We start from the raw sequence: 27,487 nt of genomic DNA, 5'->3' as shown, positions 1-27,487 counted from the left end.
CAGGTAGTTTTCACTCATTTAAATAGAGGACAGGAAGAAGGTATGATAGCTATGAAATGTGAATTACTTTAGCAGGGAGGAATAATTAGGACATTCTTTAACTACAGTGGGTATTGTTTGAGTTTATAATGTGAACAAGAAACATTTGCCAGCTTAAGAAAGAACCTGTGGGGCTGGGGATATGGCCTAGTGGCAAGAGTGCTTGTCTCATATACATGAGGCCCTGGGTTCAATTCCCCAGCACCACATATACAGAAAATGGCCAGAAGTGGCGCTGTGGCTCAAATGGCAGAGTGCTAGCCTTGAGCAAAAAGAAGCCAGGGACAGTGCTCAGGTCCTGAGTCCAAGCCCCAGGACTGGGCAAAAAAAAAAAAAAAAGAAAAGAACCTGTGTCAGAACTATAATTGTCATTGGGTTGAATAGGGCGAATGATATTCTGTTCCATAGTAGGAAAGAACATGTGTGGAATTAAGACAGTTTACATGCTTAATAACATTAACACTAAGGCACTAATTCAGATGAATTATTTAACAGTGTAAGTATAAATATAAATCTAAAAAAATATAATCTATCCCACTTAATATATTTTTGTTTGTAAGCAATTTTACAAACCTCATTTTAATAGTAGCTTCTCCGAAACCAGGCAAAATCCATTGAAAGTGGTGGTTCTTTATATCCAGAAGATTGCTTAGAGCTACATAGGAATGTGTTAGATCATAAGTCAATTTGTTTGGTGCTTCATAAGACCTAAGTCTCCAACTGAAGGCTCCCAGATCTCCCATTTCAGTATCTAGGAATGATGGGTCTTGGGAGATTATCTTAGTCTAACTAAAATGACTTATAACAAAGGTTATTTTTTTTTTCAAACCAAATAGAAAACTTATTCTAACCAGGAGTTATTAATTCACTAAGAGATATCACTAAGAGACATAGAAAATGTGTGGATAAAACTAAATGGGAAGCCTGGTGGGTAAAGTGACATGGGGAGTCAGATCACAATGATGAGGTTGCCTAGTGCCCATGGAATCAGAATGGTTGTGTGTGTGGTGGTGGGAATACTACAATGGAATGCTAGTGAGATCAGGCTAAGATGGACCAGTGAACCAACTCATGTTAGGAATGGGCTTACCAACAGTACCAGAAAACTCAGTCTTTGGATAAAACCCTCTTGTGTTCTCCAGGGACAACTTAGCCATTAGGACTGAGAATATTCAAACTTCAATGGGGAGGATTTTCTGTCTCCTAGTTTGTACTCCGATGAGTGTTTGCAGAGGTGATTATACTCATTTCTAGGCTCTATAATTGTGAAGTGTATTTTATTATATTTTCTTATTAGATAGATAATGACTAGCAATCAGATAATATTTAAATTCTTCAGACTGGGAGTGATTTTATTTTTCCTTTTAGGTGCTTTTCCAGGTGTACTCTGAGTTACTGGAAAGATTAACCAATTAAAACTATCATTTCCTAGTCTGGAGGAGAGGGTTTATTATTGAACCACTTCATGGTAGTGTACATGTTGGCAATATTGAAATCAATTGCATGTTAATATCAACTCAGTAAAATTCACTTTTTATTTAGTAAGTAATTATTTACTGGGCACTTACTATGGGCCAGACACCAGTAAAAGAATTGGTGCTATACCGATTATCAAGGGAAGCAAGTAACTTATTGGAATTTATAGTATACTTAAGCAAAATATACTGTGGGAACTTTTTTTCTTTTTAGAAGCATTGATAGCAAAAATATTTTAAGATAAAATATCATGGGGAAGAAAAAAATGGAAGAAATGAAATTGGTCAAGACACATTGTACTCATTGACTGATACATTGAACTGAAGTACAAAAAAAAAACCACCCATAATTTAAGAAGATAAAAATCTGATAATGCATTTGTAGTGAAGATTTAGAGACTGAATGTAGAAGTATGTATGTAGTGATCACCTAACAAATTATTACTTTTTTAAAGATTAAAGGATATGCATATCATAAATATTTCAAGGTGGAACAGTTACAATACATTTCAAATAGTGTAGTAGCTTGAGTGGAGGTATTTACTTAGGACAAAAGTACATTTGATCAAAAGCAGATTCACTGAGATACAACTAAGTACAAATAACCACTTTGTTAAAAATGAATATTCTCAGAATGACAATTTCTTATACAGAGTTGGTAAGAAGAAATTCGATTGATTCAATTACGTATAAAGTCATTACTGAAAATAATCACCATTTTAAATAAATATACTCAAACATTTTAACATATGAAAGTATTTCAAAGAAATATGAATTTACAAAGAAATAAATTCAAGAATATTTTGTGCCATCATATTTACAATGGTGAACAACTGAAAGAAACTTAGCTAAGAAAATATTATTTTAAAATGTAATAATATATTAAAGTAGATTTTAAAAATACAGGAATATGTGGTATGCCATGGAAGTTGGCAAGGGTGATTTGGGCTACAAAAGTAAGTTAAATAACAGAGTAATTGTTAAAATTTCCCAGCTACTTCCAAACAAGGCAAGCAGTGGTCTAACATCTAGTCAGTTAAAAACTCTCAAAACTCCCAAACCTCTAGACTTATTGATTTTATTTTTGTTGTTATGTTCACTTATTTTCATTTGAATCTATAATCTCCAGGTAGCACTTTACAGTAAAAACGAAAAATGTAAGAAAAAAGAATTTAAAATATAGTACAAAATGTAACATTATCATCTATACTAACAAAATAAATAATTTGGTTTGTTTCATTGGTGCTTACTTCATGAAATGTGATTACAGGGCAAGAAGTCAGTGCTGAAGTTCAGGAACTCCATGGACTTATCACAGAGAATTTATCCTTATCAGCTTCCGTACATTGAGAATTACCTGAGATCGATTCCTCCTCCATCTCCTCCCCTAAATGGCAAGATCCCAAGGGAAAACAGATCTGAAACTTGGAGAAAAAGGAGATTTCGTCCAACCACTGCTCCAAATGGCTTAGAACCTCTTTTTACCAGGGTGATTATGGCATCAATTTTTTCTGTTATTCATTTAACACACATTATATCATGTTACTAGAATTATATATCCATACTAGAAGAATACTTTGCATGAAAACATAGTTTTTAGTAGTTTAATTCAATCTTAAGTGAGTCTGAGACTAAACATTTGAGTAGTTCAGTTGAGCAAACTCATTTAACACACTTCATAATATACTGATTAAAATTTGTGCTCAAATTTAGTTTGAACTACTCCCATTTCCAAATTATTTGCCTACTTAGAGTATCTTAGCATTTAATTTGTGAAAATTCAAAGGCTTAAGCCTACCTAGAAAATGTAATGCATCTTGCTTATTTTTATTTTTGATGATTTAAGCCAAATTAATGTTAATTAATGAGAAAAATGTTTTTCTATATATTATAGTACATAGTACTCATCTTCCTGAAGATATGGATAAAGAACATACTTATAAGGCTAGTTAGATTTTATTTAGATTTGAGCTAGTAAGAAGGCAAAATAGCTTTCCATTTTCATTATGAAACGATACAACAGTATTAATTGCATGTATGATACTTAGCAGATACCTATGTCTGTGTTTTCCTGATTGATCATCAGAGATAAGCAGCATGCACAAAAACTCTCATGTGGCACTTCAGCAACAGTCTTGCTCTCTTGAGTGCTCTTCTTTCTCTTATGTCCACATTTTATTATCAGCATCTATCCACACTTCTCACCTCCTCAAAAAGACAGGTTCCTTATTCTCCTGCTTCAAATTTCCTTCCTCCAACAGGGTTTTCACCAGTTAGCTCCCTACATGACTTTTTATTTCTGTCAGAGCCTGAGAATCAGCCTTTGCTCATGTCCTTGACTCTTCCATGGTTTGCAGTACCCAGCAATCTGCCATTCCTTTATAATTAGAATTTTCAGCCTTCTCATATTCCTTCTCAACATACCCAGGCCTTCCACCCAGTAAACAAATCTTTTCACCATAGACTATAACTATATACATCAGCTTTCTCTTTTATTTTTATTGCAAAATTAATTGAAAAATAGCTTATTATATTTTAGTGTCGTGAAAATCCCCAGCATACAGCAATAAAATTTAATTTCTTGCTACTATGATAATTTTTTGTTGATCAACAGCAACTCCTTGCCTGTGACTGGAGTTTCACTTTCGATTGAGGAGTCTGGATTATGTTGGCCTTGTGGACAACAGAAGCATAATCAAATGTTTTCATGGTTCTGCTTAGGGTTGGCAATATGCCCTCATACTTGAATGCCCAACTAGTTATAAGAGCTTGGGCTGGGGATATAGCCTAGTGGCAAGAGTGCCTGCCTCGGATACACGAGGCCCTAGGTTCGATTCCCCAGCACCACATATACAGAAAACGGCCAGAAGCGGTGCTGTGGCTCAAGTGGCAGAGTGCTAGCCTTGAGCGGGAAGAAGCCAGGGACAGTGCTCAGGCCCTGAGTCCAAGGCCCAGGACTGGCCCAAAAAAAAAAAAAAAAAGAGCTTGCTGTATGTATGGCTCTTAGATTGGTTCATGGCCCAAGATCCGTGAGTTGGATTTATGTAGCAAAATTGGCCCAGAGTACCCAGAAAAAGCTGTATACTCTTACAGCTGTACACAGTTCTTTTAAGGGGAGATGACTCTTGCAACTTATTTATACATTAAAGTCACTCTCTTGCTTTATAACTATGAGAAATTTTTGCTTCAGTTATTATCATGTAGGGGCTCACAAAGCATCCATCCCATGGTCTTAAGAGGAAGGGGAAAAAAGTTATAAGATAATGAAGTGCCTGTCTAGCCTCTGTGCTCTATTGCTTTGTTCCATATTATTCCAGCAACTTTTATATAGTATCTACAGAATCTATGGGAGGAGTTAGTTCACAGTGATGTTTATTCTACCCATCTCCAGTGTTTACTGTTCCAATCAAGGTTGAGAGAACCTGATTTTTCTGGCTACTTTTTCTACACAACTAAAAATATGGATATTCTCATAGAAAGCTCTCAGAAATTTGAGAATATAGGCTTCCAAATATGAACTTACTTAATGTTGCTGGGCATCATTACAGCTGTAATTTCAGCTACTTGAGAGTCAGGAGGAGGAAGGATCACAGTTAGAGGCCAGCCTAAGCAAATAGGTACTGAGACTTCACCTCAGCAAACAACTGACTGGTGGTACATGCCTGTCATCCCAGTTCTATAGGAGGCCAAATCCAAATAGGAGGGGCTCTTGATCCAAGCCAGCCCCTAGCAAAAGTTCAAGACCTTATCTGAAACATATCTAAAGCAAAAAAAAAAAAAAAAAAAAAAAAAAAAAGCATGGCATGTGGTTCAATCGACATTTAGGGCAAAGAACTTCTCTGAGAATATTTATCTGGACCTCTTCTCTATCCCACCAGACTCACTGTCCATTCCTATGCTCCAGCTGAGCCCTGTTGAAATACAGATAGGACTGCTAGATCCTGCTTGCCTCAATTTCAACATAGTTACAACTTAAGTGATTTTCTTCATTTAATTCCCTCATCGCTTTTCAAGTGCAATCTATTACCTAGCATTTTGGTTCCAAAATCTAGAATTTATTTTCCTTCTGCATCAATCCTAGAGTTAATTGCTAAAACTTCTAAATAGAAATTGTTCAAGAGAAATAGGTCACGAGCCACATATTTAACTTTAAACTTTGTAATAGCTATGTGAATAAAATAGAGGTGATTGTGGGGAGTTGGTGGCTCATGCCTGTAGTTCTAGCTTCTCAGTGAATTCATTTGTAACCACTAGCATACCACCCAGTGTGTTTACTCATAGACTTACAGGCACATTCACCAAAATAGTTCATGACTATAGTATATCTTGATCAGCACTGTCCCTTTCAACATTCTCACCCAACCTTCCTAGGCCACCCCTTCCCTTATTTATCTTAATTTTAGGTTATGTATTTAGATTTTTTGCCTTTTAAGAAAGCAGTTGATATGCACAATGCATCTTGATCTATGTCATCATCACTTCAACATTTTCACCTCTCTTCAACCCACCCCTTCCCTTACATTTCTCAGTTCTGTGGTACATGCAATAAATTCTTGCCTGCATTTTGCCTGCTTCCTTCTTCATTCTTCTGTCTCCCCTTGACCCCACCCTATCCACATGCAAGCACCCAATTCCTGATACTTATTTGCTGGGCTTTGACTTAGTCTTTTTAAATAATTACACTATTTGCACCCTTCATAGAGTCTATTACACTTCAGTTAATTCATTTGTAAGAACTTGCTTACCACTCAGTGTGTTTACTTATAGATTTATAGCAACCACAAATGAGGGAAACCATGCAACCTGTGTTCTTCTGGGTCTGGCTTACTTCATTTAATATAATGTTTCCAAGTCCTTCTATTTCCTTACAAATGGTACAATATTATTCTTTCTGATGGGTGAATAGAATTCTATTGTATATATCAACCACATTTTCTTGATCCATTCATCTAGTGAGGGACATCTGGGCTGATTCCATATCTTGGCTATTGTAAATAATATGTAAAAGAATGTTACTAGTTGATTTGGCTTTAGTATGTATAACATGAATATTACCATTTAAAAAGGTAATTGATATGAAAAATTCTAAAGAGGTGTACTATGCATGGTTGCATTATGTCTTTGAGATTCCAGGAGTATTTTATACCTACAGTACATTTCATTTGAATGAGATACTTTATTTATTTTTTATTATCAAACTGAATTACAGAGACATTATAGTTTCATACATTAGGCATTGGATACATTTCTTGTACTGTTTGTTACCTCATCCCTCATTCCCCCCTTCCCTCTCCCCTTTCTCTTTCCCACCGCCCCCCATGAGTTGTTCAGTTCATTTACACCAAACAGTTTTGTAAGTATTGCTTTTGTAGTTGTTGTCTTTTTTTTTACCCTGTGTCTCTCGATTTTGGTATTTGCTTCCAATTTCATAGTTCTAATACCAGTATATCCAGTTTCCAATATACTCAGATAAGGTACAGAAAAAGTGTAGGTACAACCACAGGAAGGTGATACAAGAAGATCATCAATAATAGAAGCTACAATTACATATGACACATTGAAAGTAGTTACAACTGTGATACAACAATCGTTTCCATAACATGGAGTTCATTTCACTTAGCATTATCTTATGTGTTCATAAGGGTATAGCTATTGGGCTCCTGTGGTCCTCTGCTGTGACTTGCCTAAACCTGTGCTAATTATTCCCTATAAGTGAGACCATAGAGTCCATGTTTCTTTGGGTCTGGCTCACTTCACTTAGTATAACTTTTTCCAGGTCCTTCCATTTCCTTACAAATGGGGCAATATCATTCTTTCTGACAGATGCATAAAATTCCATTGTGTATATGTACCACATTTTCCTGATCCATTCTTCTACTGAGGGGCATCTGGGTTGGTTCCAGATTCTAGCTATGACAAATTGTGCTGCGATGAACACTGTTGTGTTGGTGGCTTTAGCGTGATTATGTTTGTGGTCTTTTGGGTAGATACCCAAAAGTGGGGCTGCTGGGTCATAGGAGAGTTCTATGTTTAGCCTTGTGAGGAATCTCCATACCGCATGCCAGAGTGGCTGAACCAGTTTACATTCCTACCAACAATGGAGTAGGGTTCCCTTTTGGCCATATCCCCTCAATTGTTAGTTTTCTTGATATAGGACATTCTTACTGGGGTGAGATGGAATCTCAATGTTGTTTTGATTTGCATTTCTTTTATGGCCAGTGATGTAGAGCACTTTTTCATATGTCTCTTGGGGCATTCTCTTTTCCTCATCAAAGAAGTCTCTTTTTAAGTCTCTAGCCCACTTGATGAGGGCGCTATTGGTTCTTTCAGGTTTTGTTTTGGAGGAAGGCAATTTTTTTAGTTCTGCATATATTTTAGATATGAGGCCTTTGTCCGTTGAATTTCCAGTAAAGATATTCTCCCAATCTGTGGGTTATCTGTTTATATTGCGAGCTATGTCCTTTGCCCTGCAGAATCTCTGCCGTTTGATGCAGTCCCATTTGTCTAACCTTTCTTTGATTTGTAGCCTTTCTCGGTCTTTGTTAAGAAAGTTCTGTCCTGTGCCAAGGAGCCCAAGTGTTTCTCCTACACCTTTGATTAGTGTTTTCATGGTGTCTGTTTGATTTCTAGGTCTTTGATCCATTTGGAATTGATTTTGGTGCAGGGTGATATATAAGGATCTAGTTTTAGTTTGTTGCATGTGTTGAACCAGCTTTGCCAGCACCATTTGTTAAAGAGGCTATCTTTCTTCCAGACTATTGTTTTGGCTCCTTTATCAAAGATTAAGTAGGCGTAGTTCTGTGGGTTCATTTCTGGGTCTTCAATTCTGTTCCATTGGTCTTCAGGCCTGTTCCGGTGCCAATACCAAGCTGTTTTTATTACTATAGCTTTCTTTATAATACAGCTTGAAGTTGGGTATTGTAATTCCTCCAGCACCATTCTTTCTGCTTAGGATTGTTTTTGCTATTCTAGGTCTTTAATTGTTCCATATGAATTTCTGGATTGCTTCCTCTATTTCATTAAAAAATGATGTTGTATATTAATGGGTATTGCATTCAATTTGTAGATAGCCTTTGGCAATATTGCCATTTTGATTATATTAATCCTCCCAATCCAGGAGCATGGGAGGTTTTTCCATTTCCTTAATTCTGCCTTAATTTCATTTTTCATGTTTTTAAAGTTCTCATCGTAGAGGTATTTCACTTCTTTGGTTAAGGTTATTCCTAGGTACTTCATGTTTCTTGAGACTATTGCAAAAGGAGTTGTTTTCCTGATTTCAGCCTCAGTCTTTGGGTCTTTAGCATAGAGAAAGGCCGTTGATTTTGAGGGTTTATTTTATATCCTGCAACTTTGACAAAGTTTTGGATCAGCTCTAGTAGCTTGGGTAGAGTCTATGGGGTTCTTTAGGTATAGGATTATGTCATCTGCAAAGAGAAAGTTTGAGTACATCTTTTCCTATTTGGATCCCCTTTATATTTTCTTGTTGCCTAATTGCTCTTGCTAGGAATTCTAGTACTATGTTGAAGAGAAGGGGAGAGAGTGGACATCCCTGTCTTGTTCCTGATTTTAAAGGGAATGGCTTTAGTTTTTCACCATTTAGAGTTATGCTTGCTGTTGGTTTGTCATAAACTGCCTTGATTATATTCAGGAATGTTCCCTGGAATCCCAGTTTTTCTAGGGCTTTTAGCAAAAATGGGTGCAGGATTTTATCAAACACTTTCTCTGCATTGAGTGATATAACCATGTGGTTCTTTACCTTGCTCCAGTTAATGTGGTGGATTACATTAATTGACTTGCGTATATTGAACCAACTTTGCATCCCTGGGATGAATCCAGTTTGATCAAGGTGTATGATTTTTTTGATGGCCTGTTGAAGTCTATTGGCCAGAATTTTGTTGAGAATTTTTGAGTCTATGTTCATCAGGGAAATCAGTCTATAGTCCTCTTTCCGTGATGAATCCCTGCCTGGTTTTGGGATGAGGGTTATACTGGCTTCATAGAAAGTGTCTGGTAGTGAATATTTTCTTTTAATTTCATTGAAGAGTTTGGGAAATACTGGTGTGAGTTCTGTTTTGAAGGCCTTGTAGAATTCTGCAGAACTGTGAATCCGTCTGGACCTGGGCTTTTCTTGGATGGGAGATCATTTATTGCCGTTTCTATTTCAATACTGGATATGGGTCTGTTTAGAACGTTTAAATCTTCATGGTTGAGTTTGGGGATATGAATTTTTTCTAGAAAATCATCCATTTCTTCCAAGTTCTCGAATTTGTTGGCATAAAGGTTTGCAAAATAGTCCCTTATTATGGTCTGAATTTTGGTTGTTTCTGTGGTAATGTGGTAATGTAACAAGATATCTCTTGTCTTGTTTATTTGAGTGTGCTGCCTTCCTTTTTTGGTCAGGTTTGCTTGGGGTCTGTCTATCTTGTTGATTTTTTCAAAGAACCAGCTCTTTGTTTTGTTGATTCTTTTGATGGTTCTTTTTTGTCTCTAATTGATTTAATTTTGATTTGATTTTAATTATTTGCTTCCATCTATTGACTTGGGGTTTGGCTTGTTGTTCTCTTTCAAGGAAATTAAGGTGCTTCTTTAAATTATTGAGTTGCTGTTTCTCCAGTTTGTTGATGTATGCACTCAGAGATATAAATTTTCCTCTGAGTACTGCCTTTGCTGTGTCCCAAAGGAGCTGGTACTTTGTGTCCTCATCTTGGTTGAATTCCATAAACATTTGAATTTCCGTTTTAATTTCTTCAATGACCCACTGATGGTTCAGCAGTGTGTTTTTTTTTTTTTTTTTTTTTTTTTTTTTCTCAAATTTTTATTTTCAAACTGACGTACAGAGAGGTTACAGTATCATACGTTGGGCGTTGGATACATTTCTTGTACTGTTTGTTGCCTTGTCCCTCATGTCCCCCTCCCTCCCCCCCTTCCCTCCCCCCCGCCCAGTTGTTCAGTTCACTTACACCAAACAGTTTTGCAAGTATTGCTTTTGTAGTTATTTCTCTTTTTTTTTTTTATTTTTTTTTATTTTTTTTATTTTTTTTTACCCCGTGTCTCTCTCAGCAGTGTGTTTTTTAGTCTCCATGAATTATAGGATTTTCTGCTGTGGCTCTTTGAGTTGAGCTCTACTTTTATTCCATTGTGGTCTGAGAGAATGCAGGGAATGGTATTGATACTTCTGAATTTGTACAGATTTTCTTTGTGCCCTAAGATGTGATCTATTTTGAAGAATGTTCCATGTGCTGCCGAAAAGAATGTGCATTCTGTTGTTGCAGGGTGGAATATTCTGTAGATGTCGGTTAAGTCTAGTTAGTCTATGCAGTTGTTTAGTTCTGTGGTTTCTTTATTCCGTTTTTGACGTGTTGATCGGTCCAGAGGTGATAGTGGAGTGTTAAAGTCCCTGACTGTCAATATGTTTGGGTCTATGTGTATTTTTAGAGTCTTTAGTGTTTGTTTGATGAAGTTAGGTGCTCTTATATTTGGTATGTAGATATTTAGGATGGTTAAATCCTCCTGTAGGAGAGATCCCTTTATTAGGATGTAGTAACCCTCTTTGTCTCTTCTTACCGTTTTTAATTTGAAGTCAATTTTATCTGATACTAGGATGGTAACACCTGCCTGCTTATGGGGGCCATTTGCTTGATAGATTTTATTCTAGCCTTTCACTTTTAGAAGATGTTTACTTTTGCTGGATAGATATGTCTCTTGGAGGCAGCAGAAAGATGGATCTTGATTTTTGATCCAATTTATGAGCCTACATCGTTTGATTGGAGAATTAAGTCCATTAATGTTGAGAGTTAGGATTGAGAGCTGATCATTTTTTCCTTTCATTATCCCTATCTTGTTAAAGGCTGAGTCTTCTCATTTGTTGATCTGATATTCTGGTTTACTATTTAGGGTTCATTTCTCTGTCTGCATTGGGATCTTGATTATTTTCCCTGTATCTTTGAGGATTTTTTGCAAAGCTGGTTTGGTAGAGATATATTGTTTCAGTTTTTCCTTACTGTGGAAGACTTTTATTTGACCTTCGGCTATGAATGAGAGTTTAGCTGGGTACACTATTCTTGTTTGGTAGTTATTTTTATTTAGGGTTTGGCATACTTCGTTCCAGGCTCTCCTTGCTTTCATGATTTCTGCTGTGAAGTCTGGGGTAATTCTGATTGATTTTCTGTTATATGTGATTGTTTTCTTCTTCCTAACAGTTTTAAGGATTCTTTCCTTGGATTCTATTGATCCTGTTTTGATCACAGTGTGTCGGTGGGATGTCCTGTTCTGGTCTGGTCAGTTTGGGGTTCTAAATGCTTCTTGTATCTGTATAGGCCTATCCTTCTGGATATTTGGGAAGTTCTCGGCTAATATTCTGTTAAATAGTTTGCCTATTCCATTAGCTTCCTTCTCCAGGTCTTCCTCAACACCTATTATCCTTAAATTGGGCTTTCTGATTGTATCTTGAATCTCCTGGAGCGATCTGTTTTGTCGATTGGATTGGTTTTGTATTGCTTTTTGATCTTTCTCCATAGATTCTAGGGAATCTTCAGCTCCTGAGATTTGATCCTCTGCTTCAGTTAATCGGGACTGTAGGCTAGCTACTTGATTTTGAATCTCTTTTCCTTCAGACTGATCTTTCCTGATGATTTCCATGTCCTTGCTATAATTATCTCTTAGGTCCTACACGGACTTCTTTACTTCATTATCTTCATTAATTTGGTTTTGAGTGCTGTCTCTCAAATCTTTTAGCTGGGTAGTTATCTTTTCATTTGACTCCTGAAGTTCATTTATCTTTCTATTTGTGGAGGCCATGAAATTCTCCATTAATTTTTGCTTTGCCTCCACACACTCTAGAATAATTGACTGAAGAGATTCAAACTTTTCATTTATCATGTTTATCAGTAAACTTTGTAGAGCATTTTGAGGGTTCTCTTCTATGTCTTTGATTGGCTGCTCTGCTTCCTGCTTGTTTTGAGTGGGAGATAATACTCCATTGTTTGCCATCTTTCTTGTGTTTCTTCTGCCCATTTGGATTGAGAATGCCAATCTACAAGCACCTGTGAGCACCGTTTAAGACCCAAAGCAGACCTTACCAAGCACTGTTGTGTAAATTTTAGAAGTTCACAATTATATATGGATACCTTTTTTACCTGTGTATAAAATTATATTTGGTGTTCCTATAGAATACAATTTCAATATAACAACCAATCCTGAGCCCTGTATTCAGTAGTTACTTATTTACTGTTACAACCCTATGAGCAATTCTTGTTCTTATATTAAGTTGTTTTTGGACTGGCTTTCTCTATAAACCCCTTTGATTCACTCGGAATAAGCAGGGATACCCTCTATCCAGTAACCAGGAGTCAATGGAATATGGAGGTCCTGGAAGTAAGTCAGGAGGGTAAGTTAGAGGTAGTAAAGAGAGTATAGTAAAATGTATTGGGCGGGGGTGATGATTTTGGTTTAGTTTCAGTGACGTGGGAATGTGGAAGAGAGTAGAATCAGTAGAAAGAACAAGGTTAAAATGATAGACTATGGAGAGTTAGCAGTAAAGAGTGAAGGTATTATTCATAGGAAAGTAATTTTTAAAGAAAAAGAATGCAAAGAGAGAAATGAAGAGAAAATACTGGAAGACAGATGCACATAACAGAGAAAAATTTTTATTTAAAAAAATAAAGAGGCTGGGGCTGGGAATATGACCTAGTGGCAAGAGTGCTTGCCTCATATACATGAGGCCCTGGGTTTGATTCCTCAGCACCACATATACAGAAAATGGCCAGAAGTGGCACTGTGGCTCAAGTGGCAGAGTGCTAGCCTTGAGCAAAAAAGAAGCCCGGGACAGTGCTCAGGCCCTGAGTTCACGGCCTAGGACTGGCCAAAAAAAAAAGAGGAAAAAAAAAAATCAGGAAGAAACAAACAACAAAAAACAAACAAAAAAGAACTAGATAGAACCAACAGGTAAAAATGGAAAACAAAAACAAACCAATGACATTTCAGAAATGAAAATATAAAAAACAAAGAAAGCTTAAAAAATGTTTGAGAAAGAAAAAAAAAATAAAAAGGAGTCTTCCTTGTTTGGGTGGGCTTTCTACAGTCTCTGGTTTCCTTGGGATGGTCTGCAGTCTATTCTGCCCCTTGGCTGGTTTGACTTGCTTTCAGTTCGCAGGGTTGGATCTGCTCTTACCCTCTTCCCCTCTCAGTGAAATCCTGGGGCTCTGTGGTTCCCACAGCTTGCATATAAGACTTGGACGTCCTCTGTAGGTGGGAGGACGTGAACAGTCTTGGGAACCATGGCTCCTCCCGTCTGCTGTAGGGCTGCTGCCTTTAATGCCTGGCTTTGCATAGACTGTGGACTCAGCAGGACGGGGTGCCTCTGGTCTGGTTTATCCAGCTGAGAGTTGCTCGCCTGGGGAAGGTTCCTCCCTCCTGGGTGGGGCGGCCTCCTGGGTAGAGCAGGGTATGGAATTTAGCTCTGTTTCAGGCTGGGAATTGGGCTTCTAAATGGGACCGTTCTCTGTCTCGGACTTGTTCTCCTGTGTGCCGCTGGTATGGTAGCTGCTCAATGATTTTGCTTTTAATTGATGAATTCCAGCGGTCCGGGCAGGCCACCTCTAGCTGAGCCCAGGACAAGCCCCTACCCACCCCCCCACCCCCCGCCTGGGCAGAGGTCATACTCCTGGGTGGAGCTGGCTCTCACTGGTTGGTCCCTCTTTTTCTTCTCAAAGATGGCCGCTTTGTCCTCGCTTTCCCCAGGTGGGCTTTAGCTCCAGTCTGGTATGACCCTATGCCAGTGTCAAAGATGGCAATTTGCTCTGGAGGTGGGGGAAGGAGCTGCTCTGTGGGCATGAGTGAGAGTGACTTTCGTGGGGGTACTCATGCTTTGTCTGCAATTTCTGCCCATCCGTGCTCAGCCTGCGATCTGTTTGTACGCCGCCATCTGGAGGATTTCTCCCCATTCTCCATTGAGTGCTTTAGCTGCAGGGAGTGCAGGGCGCTGTGCCGGTGCCAGCACTGGCGTGGTGGCCGGATGCTGCCCTGAGCTCAAATCTGTGTTTTCAGGCCAGCAAAGTCAATTTTTCCTTCCTGGCCAGAATCCCTGTACTATTATAACTTTCTTTTTCTATCTTTCTAGGGGTAAAAGTTTCTGTGGGATGGGAAATCTGTGATGTCGGAGGGAGCTCAGCTAGGGCTTTGCTGCTCCTCCGCAGTCTTCCCAGAAGTCTGAATGAGATACTTTTTGAATGCCTAGAAGCCACCTGGGACAAATGGCTGATGTCTTAGAAAAATCCTCAGATGCCACCTCTGTGACAGTTCATGTATCTGATACCTGTTCTGTACATCTTAATAAGACTACTACAATAATCTGCATACTTGTGTCCCACCTCTAAATCTACCAATGAGTAGTTCTTATTGAGAGTAATCAAACTCCATCTCAGTTTAGCAGATTCTAGCTAATGTTGTTAAACTATGTAGATGTATCTCTAGCTACCCTTTTCTTTTTTTTTTTGGCCAGTCCTGGGCCTTGGACTCCGGGCCTGAGCACTGTCCCTGGCTTCTTCCCGCTCAAGGCTAGCACTCCGCCACTTGAGCCACAGCGCCGCTTCTGGCCGTTTTCTGTATATGTGGTGCTGGGGAATCGAACCTAGGGCCTCGTGTATCCGAGGCAGGCACTCTTGCCACTAGGCTATATCCCCAGCCCTAGCTACCCTTTTCTAATGAAAGCAGGTGTATTCTTCTACCTAGCTGTATAAAAAAGGATTTAAAAATTGTACATGTGGTAATACTTGTAGTTCAGGATAATATTACCATTGAAAAGATGTTTTATTTTATTTTTTATTATTTGTTAGTAGATGTACATAGGGATCATCATTTGACAATCTGTTTATAACTTCAATGCATCTTGATCAATGTAATTCCTTTTATTCTCCCCTGCCGGCCCAACCCCTCTTGCAAAGGTAAATTTAGCTTGTTATTTGTTTAGTGTTTTGTTTTGAGACAGTTTCACTGTTTTGCTCAAGTTAGCCTCACACTTGTGTGATTCTCTTGCCTCTGAGTCTTCAGTAGTTGGGATGACAGGTAAACACCAACACGTTCTTTAGAAAGGATAGTGTGGCTCTCAGGTCCCAGGAGGAGTGCATTTGCCAGCGTTTCATGGAGAACATATTTTCATCCAGAATATTTGACTCCCTCTCTGGGAATTGTGAGCCAGCTAAGTTGGCAGATAAAGTGAATCACAAGGACACACAGAAAGCACCAGGGGAGGCGAGGAGGAAGAAGAGTGAGAAGAAAAAAGGTTGACAAGAGCTTTTATTGTGCTCTCACTGAAAAAAGGATGGGGGAAAGGCAGGCTGAACTGGTTTGAGATGGATGAATAACTTCACTGAGCTCTAGACTATAAGGATTCTCCTGATTTGTGTTTTAACAGACCTAGGATAGTTAGGATGGGAATATTGGCTTAGAGTTCACTGCTTGATGGAGGAGCAGATGTAAAATCAGGGTTGCTTAGTTTACAGGTGCAAAGTGTTCTCAGGCAAGTCCTTCTCTGTCTCTAGGAAATGCTTGTGGGTATTTTCCAGGGACTGCAAGGCCCAGATGCCAAAATGTCAGAATGAAGAGTCATGCTAAACATGAAGCATTTAAGAACTCTCAGATTCTAGCCTCCTTCCACCCTTCTCTCCCACTTCTCTTCTATCCAAACCAGTCTGAGTTACTTCTTTCAACACATCACTTCACCATTTCCTCACTATAGTTTAAAAAAATTTTTACATTCCACTGGTGATTCACCCACTTTCAAATTTTGTACTTTTTTCTGAACTATTTTTATTGTTTTAATAAAATATAGACATTCATATTTTAAAAGTGTGACATTGATTCCATCTCTTATTTATTGGGCCTTTTAAGTGTGTGACAATTATGCTTAGTAAACACTGATAGGTTTCATCTAATATACATGGTAAACCACAGAAAGGGACTTAATGCTTTCTCCAGGTTAGCGATGAGGCAAGTGAAGGAAACCAGGTTAAATAACCTCTTCAAGTCACACAGCTAACTAGAAACAAACAAAGTGCACAACTTTGCATGCTATGTCAAGGGCCTGTGCTTTTAACTCTCCATGAAAAGTTTGAAGATGCTAATTATAAGCAGTCAAGAGTTTCTCCAACACACACAAGTTAGATCAGTGTTAGGGAAGCAAATGTTCCTTTTCTTGAGTTGCCTGAGATGTAAGGATATATGTCTGTTATTACCCTTCCCAGACCTTTCAGACTCCTCTGCTCTCTAGTATTTATCATTACTTCTGTCATGACTGTTGTGCATTATGCTTACCACAGATCCTCAGGGATTTTTCTTTCGTGCTGATTGAATTCAGGAACTCAATGCCTAGACGCTGTTTGAGCATTTTTTGCTCAAACATAGCTCTCTACCACTTGAACCTCAGCTCCACTTCTGTCTTTTTTTGGCAGTTAATTGTAAATTCAGACTTTCTTGACCAGGTCAGTTTCGAACCACAATCCTCAGATCTCAGCCTCTTGAGTACCTAGGATTGCAGGTGTGAGCCACTGGTGCTGGGCTTCATGAACTTCTTTTATCTCTTGTATCTGCTCCTGAGTTACATAAACAATTGAGCACAGGCATTTGATTTTTTTTTTTTTTCCGAAATGCAATAGCAAGGCAAGACTTTATTCAAGCGGGGCCACAGCCCGGGCCTTGTCCTACCCACCGACACAGCGGAGGTTAGGAGGCAGCCTCTAGCTGTGATTATACAGAGCTTATAAAGGCCAAAAAACAAAGTTACAGCAATCAGGTGTTTAAGCAAGCAAGATTACGGGTACAAATCTGATTGGCTCAGGGCTCAAGGTATTCTAGGGGCGGTTAGAGTTAAGCATTCCCAAAAAACAAAGTTACAGCAATCAGGTGTTTAAGCAAGCAAGATTACGGGTACAAATCTGATTGGCTCAGGGCTCGAGGTATTCTAGGGGAGGTTAAAGTTAAGCATTCCCAGTCGTTAGAGTTCTCGACCAGCTGGGCCCTAATAAGCTTGTCCTGGGTTTGCTCACAGGGCCTGCTTATTTTCAGGTTCATGTGGTAAAGTGGGGCCTGACTTCAAAGTCTGGCACTTCATTTCCCCCCTTCTGATAGGTAACTCGAGAACCAATCGTGGTTCTCCTTGCTTAGTCTGATTCTGACTGAGAATCGGTAGGGATAGATTGGTATTGTGCCCGCAAATACCATAAAAACTCATAACAAATGCGACAGATAAAAGCATAGTTTTACATCGAAGCCCCAATTCTGACCCTATTTATATTATAGCCAATTTGATTGCATACCAACTTTACCATTTGTTATATACTCACTTTAGGGATTGTCTTTCTCACCTTTAGCATGCCAAAACCTTTTAATCTAAAGGAAACATTTTTGTTTTCTCTCTAAAGTCTTTCCTTATATAGTTTTATAATCTGTGTCTTATAAAATTTAACATATCCCCACTCACACCATTTTTTACTTCCTCACACCATCAGTGACTTACTAGAGCATTCTGAGACAATTTACTTCTTAAATCCCTTTCTTATCCAGAGGAAACCCTTTCTCTATTCCTTTCTCCAAGGCTTTCCATACTAACCTTCCTGTTTACATTTCCTGGGGCTTTGCTGCAAGAGTTTTAAACTGTCTACATTTTCCGGTTTATCTCAACTATATCAAGGCAATTTACTGTAACTCCACGCACAGGCTGCTCCTAAGAAGCTAGACTAGAGTCAACTATCATAAGCCAACTATTCTATATTTTACATTCTATATCTATATTCTATATCTATATTCTATATCATGAGCCAACTATTCTAGAGTAGATTTCTCCAGTTTCCAGTTCCTCCAAGTGCCTAAGGTTGGCTAGTGGCATCTGCAAGATCCACCCTCAGGAGGGCTCCATGAAGATGCCCCCAGCTAGTTTAAATCTCTGTCCAGTTACCTTGGTACCCGGCACACCTGATGGCAGTTACCTCCCTCTCTTCTCTGAGGTCACACCCTAATCCATCTGGACACTTTTTTTTTTTTTTTGGCCAGTCCTGGGCCTTGGACTCAGGGCCTGAGCACTGTCCCTGGCTTCCTTTTGCTCAAGGCTAGCACTCTGCCACTTGAGCCACAGCGCCACTTCTGCCATTTTCTATATATGTGGTGCTATGGAATCGAACCCAGGGCCTCCTGTATATGAGGCAAGCTCTCTTGCCACTAGGCCATATCCCCAGCCCATCTGGACACATTTTAATACTCTTGGACATACCTCCACCCCACTCTACAGCCTGTCATACATGCTTTGAATTTAGCAGCAGTCCAGTCTGCTTGAAAATTTCTTATAATAAGTTTTAGCAGATCCAAAACACTTTCCAGAAGAAATCAGCTACGTGTGATAAGAGTCTCATCTGAAGATGTAGATTCTTCCAGATGACTGTTTACTCTCTCCTTGATCCTCACTCAAATGCAGTGGGCAGGGGCTGTGGTGTCAGGCAGCAGTGGCTCCCAGTGGTTCCAGTAGAATGTCACACCTTCTGGGTTACTTGCAACTTTCTCCATAGACTGGTTAGAGAAGCTTAACCTAAGTTAACATAAAGCCTAACTTTAGTCAAATTTCCTAGTATTTTCCTGATTCCTTCTTAAGCACACTAGCTTTTGCAGGCTGGAACATTACTGAAATTCAAGACCGCTTCAGGAAATCAATGGCCCTTGGGTCATCTTGCCAGGGCAATAAGTTTAAATTAGATATTTCCAATAAGGCTAGGATTTTTTTTTCTTTAAAGCCAACATAGGCGGCTTGGCCTGTAACCATTTCTCACAAGTACAGTCTCTGTATACTGTTACCTCTGTTTTCCATGCCTCTAGTTTATCCTGCCTCATCTTTCCAAAAACAACCCTGGTCCCTTGGTCTTAAAAGGGGAGGCTGATGGGCGAAGATCATCCATCTTCTATAACTTCTTCAGACTGACTCAGGGGTGTTGACCTTACCTAGCCAGGAACCTATAACCTTAGTCTTCTTTACCAAGGGGCTTCAGGATCAGATGTCCATTAGGAGCTTTACTCCAAACTGGAAATTACATTCAACATTTTAACTTTCAACTATACAAACTTTTTGGGCTACCTCAGTGTAGCCTTTTAACATTCTAGTTTGTAAAAGCTTTTTCCTGACTGGCTGGGGAACTGATTTCTGATGACCTTTGCAGGCCTTTAACAGATCTCAATAAGGACACAATCTCAGGTCTACAAGCTTTCTTTCCTGAACTTTCTTTCACTGTCAGTCAGGGCTTTGAGTAGATGCAGGGGGTTGGGATTTTAAACTCTCCTGTCATTTGACAAACTTACCCTTACTACCCACTATCACAGATGACTGGCAAGTTCCTGCCCAGTAGACAGGGGCATTAGAAAGACATGCTTACAAACTATTCTTCTAGGACTTCCCGGCTTGGATTAACTTTTGAAAGGCCAAACGGGAATGACTCTAGGATCTGACACCATCTCTGCCATCCAAGCAGTGGCTTACTGCCTCTGGATGCTCCATCACTTTTGTTCCAGGAGGAGTGACTTTCCACTGGACTTGGACTCAGGGCCTGAGCGCTGTCCCCCAGCTCTCCAGCTTAAGACTAAGCACCCTACCACTTTGAGCTCCACACAACTCCGTTCCCAGCACTCTGCTGGCTGATTAGAGACAAGTCTCTCATAGGGACCTTTCTTTGCCTGGGCTGGCTTCGAACTGCAGATTCAGATCAGTGAGTCTTATAAGAGGCCACTTTACTCCAATTAAAAGCAACAAGGTGGTCCACACAGAAGTAGTTTTTAAGCATGCTGTCTTACCTGGAACTTATTAAAGGCCAGTATTAGATCTTTATAAACTTGTAGGAATTACCTGTGCTTCTCTGTAGGCCTGCTGGAAACTGTTACAAAAAACCTACAAAGAAGCTGGAATGGCAATTAAACATTTTGGTAGCCATAATTCTCCTTTTCTCACTTTGCAATAATTATTTAGGACAATTTTACTTCCAAATTTCTTATCTAGAAACGTATTCTTGATTTCCAAAGCCTTTTTACTAACCCAACACTTTAGCTTTTATCTGCATTGGAAAAACTGAAGCTCACAGGCATTCTGAAACCAGGTGCTGCCCTTTGCCTATGTATGGACTGCTTGTTTCAAAAGAGCCTCTTTTTTTTTTTTTTCTTCAGTCCCAGTTACTGCATGGCATGAAGACCTTTGAACTCAAATGACAAATTTTCCTTAATGCAAGAATTACAATTAGAAATACTTATCCATTCAGCTTTCCAATATATTAGTGAGAAACAATGGCCCATTTCGCCATTTCTTCCTACATACATAGAGTTAATGAGAGTTTACTTCTATCCCCATTAGTTTAATATATATCCTTTTACATCCAAATTTCTGACACTTAGCTCTGATTTTTTTTGGCCATTCCTGGGGCTTGGACTCTGGGCCTGAGCACTGTCCCTGGCTTTTTGGTCAAGGCTAGCACTCTGCCACTTGAGCCACAGCGCCACTTCTGGCCATTTTCTATATATGTGGTGCTGGGGAATTGAACCCAGGGCTTCATGTATCGGAGGTCAGCACTCTTGCCACTAGGCCATATTCCCAGCCCTCTGATATTTTATTTATTTATTTTTAACTATAGTTCCTCTTTAATGCAATGCAAGAATCCTTTAAAGCATTTGGTAATGCCCAAACTTGATGACCATTTGAATTTAAACTTAAACTCACTCAATTTTACATCGTACTAACAGTCTTGAACATGTTCACACTCACACATGCACACATACATACATATTCAAAAGATCTTAAAGCACGCAGAATAAGCATCGGCCGTACATTTTAAGACAAAAACCTTTAACTAATGATTTTAGCATTCTCCAGCCTCATTTTCCAGGGCTTGATAGTCTTAGTAAACATTTTAGCACACCAAATAATTTTCTGCTTAAGAAGGCTGGGTGGGGGTCCCCCAGAGTTCATCTTGCGGACACTCACACTCTGATTGTTAGCTGTTACCTGTACATCTTTCCGGTGAGCTAAAGTCAAATCCAGGGGAGTGGAAGGAACGTTCCCCATCATCCATTTGTCAGTCAGGCACAGCGCAAGAAAGAAGCACACAAAAATAATCACAGGCACAAAGACCAGACAACACTTACAGACAGACTTAGGGAGCCACGGCTTACAGGTTCAACTGTGTCTCTCCTGCCCCTGTGAGGGGGCAGACCACACAGTCTCACTGTGTCTCTCCTGCCCCTGTGAGGGGGCAGACCACACAGTCTTGAGGCTCTCTCTCTCCCGTGCCTGTGTAGGAGCGGACCAGACAACCCCGAATATAGAGTGGACTGGACGGGCACCTGTTAGAAGGGCCTCCTGGTCCAGTCCTTCAGGTTCAGGGTGGTAGTGGGAAGCCTGAGCCCCCTGTGGAGGGCTTGAGGCATCCCACAAGTCCTCCAGAACTGCCCATACGAGCGTGTCCACTCCGGCTGGTCCTTCACTACCTACAGGTTCAGATTCAGGCGGCTGGCCAAAACAGAAAACAAAACTACAAATCACACAGACACAGACACACAGAATGAACAGCGCTATTTTCTTACCTTCGGAGTCTGGGGTCTCGGGGGTCTCTGGGGCCATCCCGGACGAAACCCCAAATGTTGTGCCAAGTCGCAAGACCACCACCAAGAAGACCACCGAGACTCAGACATTCCGAAATGCAATAGCAAGGCAAGACTTTATTCAAGCGGGGCCATGGCCCGGGCCTTGTCCTACCCACCGACACAGTGGAGGTTAGGAGGCAGCCCAGGCATTTGATTTTGCTTACATTTTATCCAGCATTTTTGTCAGTACTCTGTTCATAGAGGCATCATTTTGTTGAATGAACAATTAAATTCACCTTTTTACTTGAGGTAAATTTTATGGAACCCACTGATGCTTTTCAGAAATAGATGCTTTTTGGGGGTCATTAGACTGAAGTGGAAAGACTCTAAGTAGTTGTTCATAAAATAGTTCAGAATGATGCCCTTTTTCTCTCCTCCAGAATAATAATAACGGTGTATCCTAGTTTATACGATAAATTCTGATAAATGTGGTGTTCCACATTTATCAGGGTCTAGTTAAGCAGACAAAGAGGACTTTCCACTCAGCACTACCATCAGGAACAGGCACTTAGGCACTTAAACAATCTCCTAAACATACTCCTCATACAGGCCTGGGCAGGGAATGGCAAAAAATATCAGTGAAACTTAATACCTGGATCAAATGGTTAATATTGCAAATATATAATGGCTGAATAGTACATATACCATAAGCTTACTGTGCATTTGTCTCTTGTATTTGCTTGTGAAATTGACAAGAAATGGAAAGGAAGTCATAAGCAATGGTGAAGGAAGTAAGAAAGAAAAACCTTCATTGTTGCTCCTGGTCTTGAACTGGACCTAAGTTTTCATGGAAGGTTTCAATATTTGCTTGAGAAAAATCAGAAAGAACCCCAAGACAGTGTTAATGTTTCATAAGTCTGGGGTCATCATAACCATGGAAGGTGATTTTTTATGGAGATAATTTAGTCAATTGAAAGAAAACAACAGTTTGTTTCCTAGCACATATATTAGGTCATGTGCTGTCAGTTGGGCTTCCTGTTAGAACCTAGAAAAGTTTTTTTCATGGCAATAATTGGACAATGTTTCTTTTTTTTTTTTTTGGCCAGTCCTGGGCTTTGGACTCAGGGCCTGAGCACTGTCCCTGGCTTCTTCCCGCTCAAGGCTAGCACTCTGCCACTTGAGCCACAGTGCCGCTTCTGGCCGTTTTCTGTATGTGTGGTGCTGGGGAATCGAACCTAGGGCCTCGTGTATCTGAGGCAGGCACTCTTGCCACTAGGCTATATCCCCAGCCCTGGACAATGTTTCTTAAAAAAGAGAATGTAGTAACTAGATCCAAGAGAAAAAGAGATGTCACTATCATAAATATTTTTTAGCAGAAGAAATATAAATTTGAGGAAATGGAATGGGTGAAAGCTTTCTCTTTGTTATTTTTGAAACCTTCTCCCCACCTCCATTCTCATTTAATAAATAAGAAGCAACTCTAGTCCTACTGTTACTTGATATTTATCTCCTGAAGCTTAAAGAGGTCTGTCTCATTATCTGTATCACCCCACTTAGCAAAAAGGGGATACTTTCATTATTCACTCACTTTACTTAATGTAGCAGGAGCTGGGAGATAGTTGGCTGATGGTGAGTAGGGCTAGGTGGGTGGCAGCACTACAGCCGTCAGGAAAGTGGAGCCATGGGCTTAGGATTCTACAAACAGAAGGCAGGCCTGCAATTGTGGCTTTTCTTTCCAGTATGATTCACGGAGCTGTTTCTCATCTGCCTGACACTACCCAGCTGATTTGCCTTCATGACTCTTGATTCTCTGAAATCGTTTCTGCTGTTTCTTTCCATCTGGGAGCTCACTGGATCTATAGGCAAGACCATTTGCTTGAATAATTTTAAATCTTGGACTTGCCCCACTGCTTATACTTTTTAGACTGTTGTTTGCAGAATTTCATTTCATTAGATTTATTTTCTCTGGGTTTTGCCACAGAGAAATAGAATTGAATTTAAGAAAAATCCTTTCAGGTACAGGAAGATGGGTTTGGGGATGGCAATATTTTAGTAGTTCCTTCAGAAAGTTTTTGTTGCAGTTTAATTATTCTTAGAAAGAGAGACATCTGTAATTCAGTGAACTCAAATAAATGTCTTGGGTTCACTGAAATATTGCTTTTTACTTAAATATTCAAAAGACACTTTTAGAAACATGAAGTAGATTAAAAGCTGGGCATTTGCACAATTCTAGATGCCTTCTTTCTAGGGCCACTCAAAGTTCATTAACTACTCTTACTATTCCTTTCCCTTTCCCTTTCACTCCCTCCTTTTAGAGATTAAATGAATACTGTGCTTCACTATAACAAACAAATTTCAGAATATAAATTATGAGGCAAAATCCACAATATTTCTTTTCATCTCTTCTATATGCATCCCATTGCCTCTTTTTTTGGTTAAATTGGACAATGCCATGGGATAACAAACAGGCTTAGGAGGTGATTTTACAAAGTTGCTTGGTATATTGTTTTGATACTAAAAGCAATAATTAGTCACTTTAGCTTCTTGGGAGGCAGAGATTGGAAGGATTGTGGTTTAAGTCAACAAGAGAAAAAAGTGTAAGACTCAACTGGTATGTGGACATGATGGCAAGTGTCTGTCATTACAGCTTTGCAAGGAACTAAGATTAGGAGGACTATGATTCCAGGCGAGTCTGAGAAAAAAATGTTTGAGAGACTCCATTTTTAAAAAAAAATTGGGCATGGTGGTACATGCCTGTCATTCCATCTTTGGTGAGAACCGTTAATAGGAAGATCTTAATCTAGACCAAACTGCAGAAAGAAAAACCCTGTCTCAAAATAACAAGAGTAAGTAGAGCCTGCCACTTGACTAAGTGGTACAGTGCCTTCCTAACAAGCATGGAGCTCTGAGTTCAAACCCAGGTCTAACAACATTAAACTCCATGCTTCTGATGGAACTGGATAATCCCTTACAGAGCATATCTGATCTCTCATCCTCATGTGACTAAAGAAAGAATCCACAGAGGCTGCCGGCTTCTCTCACATAAAACAAATCTATGGGAAGAGGTATTGTCAGTGCTCATGTGCAACGATAAAACATTCAATAACAAAAACTTGTGATAAATTGCATCCAGTGTTGATTTGGATCAGAACAAAGTAATATCACCAGTACTTGTTTAATCTACTTGTTTGGAATTGCATTTGAGAACTAGCATCATTGATATTTTTGCTATATGTAAAACACTACACACAAACATATGTATGTACACATATACATATACTTCAATGGAAAAATGATTAACTCTGTCCAAATCCTTATAATTTACAATATATAAGAACCTATATCTCTGTGTGCAAATATAAATATACACACACTTGCATGTACACACATATGCACACATATATGCACTATAGTTGTTTATCAGGATTTATTTGTAATAGGCTTTGACTTTTTGTGCACTGTGTAAACTGCCTTTTCTGTTCTTCACATTGTAACTTCCTGTGAGAGTAAGAGTTTCAATCAGAAGACAGTTAATAAACCTCTTTTTTGTTTACTCTAGGAACCAGGAAGGATTAATAAACCATCACTGCATAGCAATGCACTAATTACAATGATCTATTTGGGGAAAAGTGTGCACCTTTCCTATGGTGACACAGATTTCCAAGATGAAATAAAAATTTATCAGCAGCACTGTGGTGGAGAAAACCTTTGTGTCTACACAGGCACAGTACTCGAAAAAGGTACACAGAAAACGTGAACTTTTAAAATTGCTTGGGGTTGGTATTATGGATAAGCTGTTTGTTGATGAAATATCAAAATGACTTCAATCACTCTAGAAAATTATGCATATCCAGGGATATATGAACCAGCTGCCTAAAAGTAAATCTAGATTTACTGCTCCATGATTGAAGCTGAAGCAGCAATTACTCTTGCAGATTGTAGAAGAAGGAATTTGAAGTGATTTAACTCAGTAACAGATTAATTTGGGGATAGAGATATATGATCATTAAAATGTTGCACAAATAAACTGTCCCCCAAATTACAAGTTAAGTATTTGGCTTGCCATCACAAATTAGATCATACATTATTCTGAAGAGAAAAGTAGCAGATTGGCAATTTGTTCTTTAGAGGTATGTTGAGATAAAATCACAAACCCAATAAACCTCAGGGTGAATTACACCTAAATAACTTGATGGAAAATTTGGCTAAAAGGCTTTTTAGTATATCTTTGCTCCATTTCATCATAAATCCATGTTCATCAGCATAAGATAATTTTATATCCAGTATCAGTTTTCACATACAGTACTGCAATATTTAGTGCAGCAGAACAGTGAGGAAAAGGAAGTATGTTTATGGGGTTATATTTGTTGCTTCCTTAAGAAACTTTTTACGAAGTAATTCTACTTTATTCACTCAAACATTTACAGATAAGAGTGTCTTGACAGAAACTTAGCAGTTAAGGGCAGAGTTCAGGACAAACAAGGAATTATTTAATAGTGACATCTCTGATTTCATCTATTCAAAACAGTGGCTATTAATGAAAAATTACTCAAGAGCTTGAACTTTATACCTCTTAAACTTTACACTTCTCAAAAGAAACAAGAAGTAAGCATAGCTAGTTTGCAGTTATGTAAAATTATATGCTCAGTTAATGCTAGAAACTATCTGTCTTCTGTTTGACTGAAACACAATTTATTCTGTTTTATTGTGCTGCAGCCTTTTGGTTTGCACTTTCATTCTGTAGATGAGAAAAACTAGAGAAGTTTGATTTGTAATGACTCCTTGAAGTCACTACTCAACCCTGGGCAGAGTGGAGCTGGCCCATTTCCTGAATGTGAGCCAAGCTCAGCTCTATGCAACCCCACATGCCTAAACCCAGGAGCAGAGGGTTCCACATTTTCATCACATAAGGGATATTAAAATTTTGAGGAGTTAGCATAGATATTGGCATAGATATACACTTATATGTATCTGGAGAGTGTAGTTGTTATGTACACATTTTGAAAGTACAGTTTCTAGCTATTAATTTAGAGAAGTTATTGAAATTTACTCTAATCTTAAATTAAAATTACAATGGGTCCCAGATCTCACTTTATTCAACAGTGTATGCAATTGTATGTATGATATATACACATATAATATGTAATATATACATGCAATATATAATATGCAATATACGCATGCTATATATTGTATTATATATAATATGTAACATATACATGCAATATATATTATATGTATGTGTTTACCTATTTTTGTATCTATTTGTCTGTTTAGATACACCTACAATATCAATTGACTGGTAGAAACTACAGTAGTTACAAATTATAAGAACAAAACTAGATGTGGTTCAGGTAGAGGACAAAGGCTGTATG

The 27,487-nt window shown here is 38.9% G+C and overlaps 1 protein-coding gene across 1 annotated transcript in view; it reads left to right on the top strand.

Annotated features, from left to right (window-relative positions):
• Nucleotides 1–27,487, top strand: part of Erich3 (glutamate rich 3) — an 88,984-nt gene that overhangs the window by 16,401 nt on the left and 45,096 nt on the right. Inside the window, exons 7-8 of the mRNA XM_048352136.1 lie at nt 2,785–3,003; nt 25,672–25,852. Coding sequence (XP_048208093.1) covers nt 2,785–3,003; nt 25,672–25,852 — 400 coding nt within the window. The remainder of the gene's footprint in view (nt 1–2,784; nt 3,004–25,671; nt 25,853–27,487) is intronic.

The sequence above is a fragment of the Perognathus longimembris genome, chromosome 7 (genome assembly GCF_023159225.1).
Source record: "Perognathus longimembris pacificus isolate PPM17 chromosome 7, ASM2315922v1, whole genome shotgun sequence".
Classification (NCBI taxonomy): Eukaryota; Metazoa; Chordata; class Mammalia; order Rodentia; family Heteromyidae; genus Perognathus; species Perognathus longimembris.
Note: the sequence above shows the minus strand (reverse complement) of the source record. Positions and strands in the feature narration are given on the sequence as shown.